At 38.9% G+C, this 12,075-nt stretch overlaps 1 protein-coding gene across 1 annotated transcript in view; it reads right to left on the minus strand.

Annotated features, from left to right (window-relative positions):
* vps13d (vacuolar protein sorting 13 homolog D) overlaps positions 1 to 12,075 on the minus strand; it is a 96,253-nt gene that overhangs the window by 78,623 nt on the left and 5,555 nt on the right. The window contains 9 exon segments of the mRNA XM_034129221.1: positions 1,546 to 1,725; positions 1,952 to 2,141; positions 2,707 to 2,808; positions 4,502 to 4,670; positions 4,776 to 4,876; positions 5,291 to 5,461; positions 5,862 to 5,966; positions 6,547 to 6,663; positions 7,601 to 7,681. Of these exon segments, the coding sequence (XP_033985112.1) occupies positions 1,546 to 1,725; positions 1,952 to 2,141; positions 2,707 to 2,808; positions 4,502 to 4,670; positions 4,776 to 4,876; positions 5,291 to 5,461; positions 5,862 to 5,966; positions 6,547 to 6,663; positions 7,601 to 7,681 (1,216 nt within the window).

Here is a 12,075-nt window from a genome sequence, read left to right on the forward strand (position 1 = left end):
AGCGACTTATCAAGTCTTAGCAAACGGCATAAAACACGATTAAACATGATAGTATATAAAACCATACTCGTATCTATACAACCTATAGAAATACAAAACGTCCTCAGTTTAGACGTAATTCTGTCCTCCTGCTTACCGCATCATTAATGAGAATACATGTCATAACATTAAGAAGACAACATATTCGAGGTGGTTTTAAATAACATATCCGTATGTATATTAGGGATGGGAATTTGAAAGCAAATGTATATTCGAATATTCGACCCCCCAAGAAACGGTTAACCGGTTAACCGAAATGTAAATATCCTATAAAAAAAAATTTGGGTAAAAAAAAAAAAAAATCTGAATTTTGGAAATAGATAAATACATGTTCAAATAAGTATAGAAACCAAGTCGAATTTGTCAAATGTATTGAACTGGTGATCACAGTTTGACAGCTATAGGCCTACAGCTTTCATGTGCGGAGGCGATTCACAATCAGGCCAGCTGTAGAGAAGACCCTCTCAGCTGGAACGGAGGTTGCGGGTATAGCAAGGTATAGTATGTATATATATATATAAGTTTAATTTGGCATAGTTTGCACTCTACACCGCACTCACTAACCTGGTCGAAATATTTCCACACATTACTCCTTTTTGACACCATGTCTGTTGTGAAGGACTCTCCTTAGAGTGTAAATAATTACCGGACTATGACTGGTAAAATATGTTGAATACCGGCAAAACTAAATCTCTCCTGTCAAAATGTCTATGTACTTTGCCGCCACACACGGTTGCCACTCATGTGTCGTGAGTGTTGACAGGGGGGCGGGGGAGCACGCTCATGAACTGTTAGCGCCGGAACCTCGCAACGGCTGCGGAGCGCATTTGCGCCGCATTTGGGCATAAGATGAGGTTTGAGTCTGCGTGATTTGCGTTCTCCCAAAAAAAATATTAAAAATATTCATAACTCATATTCGAATACCTGAATAATTATTCGAATACCTGAATAATTTCGAATATTCGATTAATCGTTCCCATCACTAATATATATATTTCTCTAAGTTATGTTTTTGTGTGCACTGAGGAGTCGCAAACAGGCGTTTGTTTAATCATTTTAAGATTGGCTTTAATCAATGTTTGCAAATTAATTCTTCATATATGACACATGAGGTAACATTTTATTTATGGTATTATTTCCACATATTTCTCTCCATTCTTCCTTCTGCCAACGGTGTTGCAGTTTCTTGTCTCTCCCGTTTTTGTGCGTACCGCGTACGGATGGGTCAGAGTGTGCGTGGAGGACCGCACATTTTCCCGTCAAGTTTGTTTTTTATAAATCGCAAAGGTTGCTTAGAAACTGGCGTTTGAGCGTACGCAACGTTTATAAATGAGGCCCCAGACCATGTTTTGGGACACATTTATACATAAATGCACGTTACTCAAAAGGGTTCCCTTAATTTTTCTTGCCACCGTATATACAAGTCTAGATTTTCATTGTTGATCTGTAGAAATCTTTGGCTTTATTGTCTCTTAAGTGAAATGTGTCTAAACTATGCCGCTGTACCTGAAAATTCCAACTGGATGACCCCACTTTCGTTCAGAGAGCCCCCCCTCCTGTCCTGGTGGAAGAGCGTGACTCCGCCTTTCTCCAGTAAGAACTCCAGCCGTGCAAACAGGTGATCTCTCCTTGTGAACGTGTTCAGAGTGTGAGAGTCCTCCAACGGGTCGAACAGGTCTTCTGTCTCTGCTGGAGAATCATTATATGATCAGGGTCAGCGGACAGAACCACTAAAGATAAAAAACACAAACACTGACTCTTCCTACACAAGTCTAAACCTAATGGAACTGAAGATACAAAGCTAGTCAAATCAACCCTGTGGTTGAACTTCCTCTAGATCTTATGAACACACTGAAGAAGGCGCTACATGCTGTCAGTCAGCTGGTCAGACATCCGACAGGGGGAGTCTCACCCAGAATGTCCCAGGAGGACGGACTGGGCTGGAGGTCCTCAGGCCTCTCTGGGTCCTGGGGCTCTCCATACCAGCCTCCCCAGCCCGGGAACCATGACTGCAGGTACTGGATCATTCCTGAGCTCCCACTCTTGGGGATGGATGTGGGGGGTTCACAGAGCGTGGGGTCACTGCTGGGCTCGCGCACATTCTGGAAGAGAATACAGCAGGCTGAAACTACAACATCAACATATTTAGGACATCAGAGAGAGACTGTTGATTGATTGCTGTGTGTGTCCAGAGACTCATTGCTCACTTGGCTTCCACGATTTGGATTTTCTTTGTAAAAACTATAAATAATAATACAGTTTAGGATATATTTTCCTTATTCAAAAATGTAATTGTATCTTCATAAAAGAATCAGAGAAAATACTATTCTACTGTATACTGTGTGCCTGTTATAGGAAGTCAACCATTTGTTTACAACCTAACACTGTGTATTTATTTATACAAAACTATTGATTCAGAATCTATTCACAAGAACGTTAAGGTGTGTGTAATATAGCAGCACACAGAGAGAGCCGACCCTGCCTCCCTCTGAGCACAAGCTTCTATATTTGTCCTCTGTGAGTTCACTGACAGACTAACAAGAGTATAAACTAGCCAGAAGGGGATTTGTCTTACTAAAAAAAAAGCCCCTGAAGACCCTTAAAGGGTTTGAATTTGTTATGTTTGTTATACAGTAATAAACAAGTGTAAGAATGATCTAAACCTACCTCTGCGATTTCTTCCTGCTTTCGAAACCAGTCGTGAACTATTTCTCGGAGACTCTGCAGCTCCTCTAGTGTCTGCTCCTCTTCCACTCGCTGCAGCTCGCTCTTCAGATGAACACAAACAGTGCATATGAACAAATGCTTTGTTCCAAATGACATAATCATTTTAAAATACTTGATTGGTTATCTTAGTGCATCCCAGGATGTGAAAAAAAATGTGTGCCTATTTATAGACTCCCCTCCAAAACTATTAGAACAGCAAGGCTAATTCCTTTATTTTTGCTATACACTGAAAACAATAAAACAATTGGGTTTGACATCAAAAGATGAATATGAGACAAATGGTCAGTATTTCAGCTTTTAATTCCAAGTATTTACATCTAGATCTGTTAAACAACTGAGAAGATAGCACCTTTTGTTTAAACCCACCCATTTTTCAAGTGACCAAAAGTATAGGAACATGTGACTGATGAGTGTCCTGTTACTTTGATTATTCAAACAGCAAATAGCACTGCATGTCTACTCTCAGCTTGAGCTTTTGCCTGTGCAGACTTCATTTATAGTTAAAACGGTGTAACCAACATGAAGACCAGAGAGCTGCCTATGGGAGAAAATGCTTCCGGTGCCTTGCTCAAGGGCACCACGGCAGGGCCCAGGAGGTGAACTGGGACCTCTCCAAGTACCAGGCCACACTCCATATTTAGGTCTGTTTGGGGACTTGAACCAATCTGCTCATGATTCCAACACACAAGCTCATCTGTAAAACATGGTGGAGGTAATATCATGGCTTGTTCTTGCATGGCTTCTTCTGGGATGGGCTCATTTATCTTCATTGATGACGTAACACATGATGGCAGCAGCATAATGAACTCAGAAGTCTAGAGAAACATTTTGTCTGCAAATTTAAAGAGAGATGCAACCAAACTGATCGGGAGATCCTTCATCATGCAGCAAGACAACGACCCAAAACACACTGCCAAAACCACCAAGGAGTTTATCAGGGAAAATAAATCGAAGGTCTGGCCAAGTCAATCTCCAGACGTAAACCCTATTTAGCATGCATTTCCCCATGCTAAAGAGGAGACTGAAGGGTGAAACCCCCCGAAACAAACAACAACTGAAAGAGACTCGGTGAAAGCCTGGAAAACCATCACAAAAGAAGAATGCAAAAGTTTGGTGATGTCAATGGGTTGCAGGCTTGATGCAGTAATGCAAGCAAAGGATTTGCAACTAAATATGAATTATTATTCACTTTTCACTCTATTTTAAGTCTGTGGTGTATCGTTAAAAACAATGCTATCTTCTAGCAGTGGCTCAGTCAGTAGGGGCTTGGACTGGGAGCCGTAGGGTTGCCGGTTCCAGTCCCCGAACAGACTTAAAGTATGGAGTGTGGACTGGTACTTGGAGAAGTCCCAGTTCACATCCTGCCCTGCCGTGGTGCCGTTGAGAAAGGCACCGGACAACATACTATAGTTTATTTTACTTTTATCGTTTTTTATGATATTTCAGTTGACCTGCAGATAGTAGCCTTAAGCAAAGTACACAGCTTTTAACTTCTATTCTTTGATTACTAGCCTTTACCATGTGGAATGAAGCGTGATTGAGCATGAAAACTGAGTAGTTGAAATTATGTACTATTATCTATCAATTCATTATTGTAAAGCATTGATTTTACACATGAGTTGTGACTTTAAACATTCAGCATTAGTTTGATGATTTGCCATCAAAGCGTAATTCATGAGCAATAAATTAACATAATCGTTTTTTGATACAGCAGGTTCATGTTTAGGTGTTGTACCTCCTCTGGAGGACTCAGTGGGACTTCTTTGAGCCTCCTGAAGTACAGGCTTGTGTAGGTCTGAGCGTCTCGGGCCCGCTGCAGAGCGAAGTCCCAGCTGCCCCTGCGCCGCTGCTCCCGTATCTCACTCAGGTTGGCCTGGATGGCAAACATCCACCACTGCCGGCAACTGCAGGAGAAACCAGGTCAAAGGATGGAACGGGTGTGCACGCCGCATACACACGGTTTCAAATGTAACTGTTTGCTCCTATTAGAAACATGTTGGGGAACTTACTTTCCAGAAATGTGCACCTTCGGTCTCCACTTTTGGTAAAGCATCTCTGTCTCCCGACGGTCCAGCTCTTTAAGGAATGCCATGATCTGCTGGTATTGGACCTAGGACGGACACACACACACACACACACACACACACACACACACACACACACACACACACACACACACACACACACACACACACACACACACACACACACACACACACACACACACACACACACACACACACACACACACACACACACACACACACACACACACACACACACACACACACACACACACACACACACACACACACACACACACACACACACACACACACACACACACACACACACACACACACACACACACACACACACACACACACACACACACACACACACACACACACACACACACACACACACACACACACACACACACAATTTAACAGAGCCCTGTAATGATACCTATAAAGTAATCTTACGTTGTTGATAAGAGAGTGTGTCAGGTGTTCACACAGACCTGTGACAGGCGCAAGGACATGGGCTCCAGCTGAACTAGGCCCTCGATGCGTGGCGTGTGTCGGGCCCTCAGAGGCTCCTTGGAGGTGTTTCTTCTGAGCAGCACGGAGGCACACACAGGTTCAAAGATGTACTGATGCGTGCGGCTCTGCATACACCGGGTCATCGCATCCTAAACCGTCACAAACAATCAGACATCTGAAACTTCACCTCCTTAACCCGCTCCCTACAGAGGTGGTGTGACAGGCAGGTGACGCATCTTGTAAAAATGTAAATGTCCCCTCTGTGGGACGGATAAAGGTATTCTGATTCTGACAGCACAAGGGTTCCAACAAGCAGATTTCACTGTGTGATTCATAATGTCTTTCATATCTGAAAAACACCTTATGATTCTTTCATAGTGTTTCATCTTTAAGTCCCAAGTAAATTACTATCATTTATTGCTGTGTGTGAGTTGTGTGTGTCAAGCAACAGGACTGTCTGTTTATGCGGTGTGCACTTCAGATTGGTCAGGTATGAGTCAGGATGAACCTTGTATAAAGAACTGTGATACTGTGTTCCCAGGGTCTGACCTGGATCTGGTTTGCAGGCAGCTTCCCCAGCATTTCACTCTCTGTGTCCCAGTACACGCTGAAGTCTTGTATCTCCAGCTGCTTCTGCCGGAGCTGCTTCTGGACCTAAAGAAAATAAATCCCCAGTAAACCTCACATGTGGTAGACCAGGATCAACTACAAAAATATTTACGACACATGTAATTCATCAATAAAAGATACTAAGTTATCACTACAAGAAAAACTTCTTTAGTGAATGCAATATTTGACCTTTTTAAAATGTTGGTTACACATAAATGATGACTAATTATAGCACCTTTATTTATTTGATCTCATCCAATAAAAGCCTGATGATAATGCAGTCTGACATCTGGTTGTAGAATAAAATACATTCTGGGCATATAGTGCATGGTCTAAATGACAGAGCAGGGCTTATCGTGTTGTATTTATGAATTACTCCTAGGTGTGTGCAGGGCTAACTTGAATCTTTAAATGGTGGATACGGCAAAATGTGGAAGGAAAATATGTTGGTTCTGAAAGAAAGAACCCAAACAAATATGAAGCACAATATTTGGTTAGATTGAAATGTTGTGGATCATTTTTCAGTAAAAATGGACTCCTGGATTTGATAACTCTCTTTACCTGACATTGTGCACAATTAGCAGCTTGTGATGCGTAAGATAGGGCCTCCCGGGGAAACACTCACCGTCTCTTTGGAGGGGTTCTGGGCAGAAACGTTGTTGATGCAAACCCCAAAGGCAAAGGGTTTCTCTGGGTTGGAGAAGTCATCCTCAAATCTGAGATGCACATCTTGGATGTTCAGCTACGAAGAGAGGTGAGAAATGAAAGGTCAGTGTGTAACTCAACAACAACTACCTGATTACTTTGACCCACTGCAGGTCAGGAAGGCAGCATGGAAATGTGGAAGGTATTGATGTATTCAGGTATTCTTCTTACTTTTTTTAGTTGCAGTAAGTATTTTAGGTACACCAAGCTTAAAGGACAAGTCTGTCTTAAAACAATTGGAAGTTGCCCTAATGAGCACTGAACCAGGGTTCACTAACTGTAACAATCCTAAAAGTTTCCTCCCTCCCCATGTTAGTGATGGGGTACATTTACTCAAGTACTGAACTTAAGTACTATTTTCAGGGACTTGTACTTTACTTGAGTATTTTAGGTTACGTTGTACTTCTACCCTACTACAATTCAGAGGTAAATATTTTACTCCTCTACGTTTACGTAGTACCTTACGTAACTTTTCAGATATAGATTAATGATAAACAATATAATCAACACTTAAATACAACTTTAGTAAATTCACAAGCTACCCTGCAGTAAATAAAATAATTATAATATGTTCCACCTTTACAAGCTTGATAAACACATTAATACATCAAAGATTATAATGACAACATATGATGGGCCAATCGTCATAGGGAGTACTTTTACTTTTGGTACTTTAGGTATATTTACATACCAATACTTTTACTTGACTAATATTTTGAATGCAGGACTTTTACTTGTAACAGAGTATTCCTACTTTTACAAGTACAAGATCTGAGTACTTCTCCCACCTCTGATAGGGGCTAAAATCCCCCCCCATACATTCCAAAGTTTCTTTAGTGTATCATTTGGAACACTAAATTGACAAACAACTATTCAGTGTATCACCGTCATGTACTGGACTGGGGTGTGGTTTGAGCTCATGCGGAGATTATACGTATTGTTTCTGATACACACAGTAATGTTGAATGGCTTACCTCAATGTTTTCCACAATCCTGGTGACCGCTGAGGCGGTGGCAGAGTACCAGTACGACTCTCCTCTCTGCTCACACTCACTCTGCAGGGGGAGGGGGTAACAAGTAAACAATTAAAGCGGTGAGTAGACATCAGGATTGTCAGTCCTGCACAACCCTCCGAATTCTGCACTTTGCACATATTTTATTTTGTTATATATTATTTTTACGGTTATACCTATATTTCATCCATATTCAGTGTAAATGTTGCTATATTTTAATGTTATTATAGTTTTCTTAAAATCGTTTTATTTTGATGTATGTTTCTGTATGCACCAAAAACACAGAGACAAATCCCTTGTATGTGTTAAGCTACTTACAATAAAACCTGTTTCTGACTCTGACTTCTAAGAAACCTGTTTCTGATCAGATACATAATACAATAAAAGGAGGCAGCAAACACACTACATTATTACATTTCCTCGTCCCATTTACTGTAGATAAGGCACTCTGTTTACCTGGTTGAGGGAAAGGGATTCTTTTCCCTAACACTTCTGAAGTGTCTGCTTTTCTGTTGATTACGAGAGGAATCTGATACCAGTGCTTTCTTTGTCTCAGATTTTTAAAACTTTAGAAATAATAATTTAGGTCCACTACTTTGGTTAGGTTTTGTTTTTTGATTGTTCAGGCTACAGACACAAAACATGGACATAACAATAACACAAATAGGAGACATTCCTATCTCAGACACACAAAAAAAACAGAAAAAATGAAATCCAGTCAGTAGGTCATTTCAACATTTCATTAAAGAAAATAGGTTGACAGTCCAATATCATCAAAAGCACATACCACAACATGGCAAGCATATTTATATGTATTGTTCCTTTTTATCCCACAACTTCGCTAGAGCTGATTGTTTCCCATTTCATGGTGTGTTGAGCCACCCTTTGATTCTTTGTGGCAATCATCCTTTCCAAAATAAATTGTGTTTTGAATCTACTTTTCACACACACCTTAAATTCAGATTTTTCCTTGATTGAGCTTTAAAAATAAGTATTTTCGCCAGAAGAATAATTGTATTCATCAACTGTGTATTGTCCTCATCCAAAAGCCCAAACAAAACACCAAAGGGAGTAAATGCAAAATCAATATAAAGTGTCTTAAGCCAGTTTTGAATCTCAGTCCACAGTCTTGCAACGTATGGACAATAACAAAATAAATGCATCTGGTCTTCCTCTTCCTCCTCACAGAATCTACAAAGTGGTGACGGTTCAATATTAAAAGTGTTGAGTTGTTTTTTTGTAGCGATAATCTTGTAAAAAATCTTCAGTTGGAAGATTCTTGAATAGGAATCAATAGTTGTTTTGTAAATGGTCCTAAAAAATTGTTTCCAGGGTATCAGAATATTAAATTCCTCTTCCCAGAAGGAACAGACCGCATGAGGAAAAGCAGTAAGGCCCTTGCTCTGTAAACAGTGATTATAAATTATTTGTATTGTTGATAGCCATTTCTAACTTCTTGTATGAGGTGTACAGACCTGTTTCTATCTTTTTTAAATGTACGTTTCCAGTTAGTTGGAATAGTTGAAAGCAGCTGGTTAAAGTGAAGGAAATCACATATCTGACCATACATACAGAGAAAACACTGATATGAAATTAAATGACCTGAGCTATCTAGTAAATCATTCATGAAAATAATTCCTTTTCCCATAATAGTGGTTTTCCATCTATTAAAACTTCTGAGTTCAACCATATTCATTGATTTTGGATTTCTTCTAGTGTGTCTGGGGGGTAATACTGGAAACTCAACCAAGCAATCAATGCATCTTTAACAAATGGTGAGATTTCTACTAATATTTCTTTGAATAACCATCACAGTGGTGAGACTTTAATTGGAAAAAGGGAAACAGTTTACAGTCAAAATATAAATGCCCCGAAAATAAGTTCTGACTTGTTCTCCAAAGGCTATTATGATACATCTTATTAATCCAAGATGCTTTTAAGGATGAATTCATTGCTGACAATTTTTTTAAGTTTAGTCCACCATTTTCAAGTGTATTATATATGTATTGCCTTTTTATCTTGTCAGGCTTATTATTCCAGATGAACTTAAACATTCATTGTTCAAAGCTTTTAAAGCATTGTAGCTTGATATCTGTGCCTCTTAATGTTCCTATTCTCATAATACAGCATTTATCAAAGTTAGGCCTTAGCCCAGCTCATTTTGAAAAGTGATTTAAATCAACTATGAGGGCATCTAATGAAGTTTTTTCAGGCTGTAGAAAGAAAGTTGCATCATCTGCATATAATGTTACTTTTGTTTCAATACCATTTGATCTTAAGCCTGTTATACATGAATTGTTTCTAATTCTGAGAGCAAGAATTTCAATGCATAATAGAAACAGATATGGAGACAGTGGACACCATTGACGTACGCCTCTGGACAGGCTGAAGCTTTTTGATAAATATCCATTATTAACTATTTGACTGGTAGGTTGGTTATATCAAACCTTCACCCACTGTATAATGGTTTCCCCAAAATTAAAGAATTGGAGGGGTTTTTGAATGAAATCCCATCTTACTTTATCAAAGGCTTTTTTAAAGTCAGCAATAAATAAAAGCTCTGGTTTTCCATCCTCTTCATGATTATCTATCGCATCAAGAAGATGGCGAATATTATCTCCAATAAAACGCCCTTTTATAAAACCTGTTTGATCATGTTTTATTATATTCCCAATAACTATTTTGATTCTCCATGCAATACATTTGGACAGAATGCGGGTATGGCAACAAAGTAGTGTCAGTGGTCTCCAATGCTTCATACAAACAGGATTCTTGTAATGCCCCTCTGGGTCTTGCTTCAGTAACAATGTGATGATGCCTTCTTTCTGTGTATCTGATCATATTCCTTGTGAAAAGGAGTAGTTAAAGGATGCCAATAGAGGTTTTTTAATTTCTGTGTAGAAGGTTTTATAAACTTCAACAGGCATACCGTCAATCCCTGGTGATTTACCAGGAGCGAAGGAATTAATAGCATCCAGTAACTCTTCTTCTAAAATGTTTCCTTCACAACTTAGTTGCTGATCTACTGACAGTATCTGATCATAATTCTTTTGAACAAATAACTCAATATTGGATCCTACAGGAGACTCTGGAGCCAGAGCATATAAGGTTTTAAAATAATCCACCTCTTCAGCTAATATTTCCTGTGGAGATGTAAGTAAAGTACCATTTGGCGTATACAAGCTCATAATGGTTTTTTTGGCAGGATTTCTTTGGTTGAGTCATAAAAAAAGAGCCGTGCACTTTTCCCCTTTTTCCATCCATGTGGCACGGGATCTATAAATTATACCATTTACACGCTCAAAGTATACATTTTCCAATTCTAGTTGTTTATTTTGTATCAAATAAGTTGTTTCTATGCATAACGATTGCTTTTCATCCAACGTTTGAGTCAATTCATTCACCTCCTCTATTACACTCTTCTCCTTTATCAAATATTGTTTTAGTTTCCATGACCCCATCTTAACAGCGTGTCCTCTAAAAACACACCCAGACGTTGTGAGGGTCCGATGAATTATTATTATTTTGAAAAAAATCTTTGATTAGTTCTTTAGTTTTTTCAATAAAATCCGTATCATTTAAAAGTGATAGGTTGAATTTCCAATACCCCCGCCCTCTGGGATATTCTGCTGTAATAATTTGCAGTGTTACGATGGCATGGTCAGATCTTAATCGGTCACCAATACTACATTTCAATACTTTGTGAACCAGGGAAAAGGTGATCAGAAAGTAGTCAATGCGACTAGCTTGTTGTCCCCTGCGCCATGTATACCTGCTTGAATTTGGATTGTTTGTCTCAAATATCAAAATATCCACTAAATCTAAGGATGCCTTGAGTTGTTGGATTTCATTTAAGGCCTGGGGGTGATTATTAAAAGAATGAGTACCTGTACGATCCTTGCTTATGTTTAACACCGTATTGAAATCTCCAACTATAATATTTTGGTTATTTTTTAGAGAGGAGATAACTTTATGGATCTCCTCAAAAAAGTTTGGATTATCATCATTTGGCCCATAGATATTAATGATATTTACGTGCAAGTCATCCACTGTCACCTCTAACATAATCCACCTTCCATCCTCATCAGTTTGTACAGAATGAACTAAGTGTTGAATTTCTTTTATAAACAGAATCATAACACCCCTACTATTAGTAGTGCCATGACTGAAATAAATATCTCCACCCCATTCTGATTTCCATTTCAACTCGTTTTCCAAATTAGAATGCGTTTCCTGCACACAAATAATTTGAATTGTTTTTATCTTTCAACCAAGTAAAAACTTCATTTCTTTTAGAGACATTAGCCAATGTCACAACCCCTTTCAATGTACTTTCTACATATATATATATATATATATATATATATATATATATACACACACATATATATATATATACATATATATACATATATATATACACATATATATTACAC

The sequence above is a fragment of the Trematomus bernacchii genome, unplaced genomic scaffold, assembly GCF_902827165.1.
Source record: "Trematomus bernacchii unplaced genomic scaffold, fTreBer1.1, whole genome shotgun sequence".
NCBI lineage: Eukaryota > Metazoa > Chordata > Actinopteri > Perciformes > Nototheniidae > Trematomus > Trematomus bernacchii.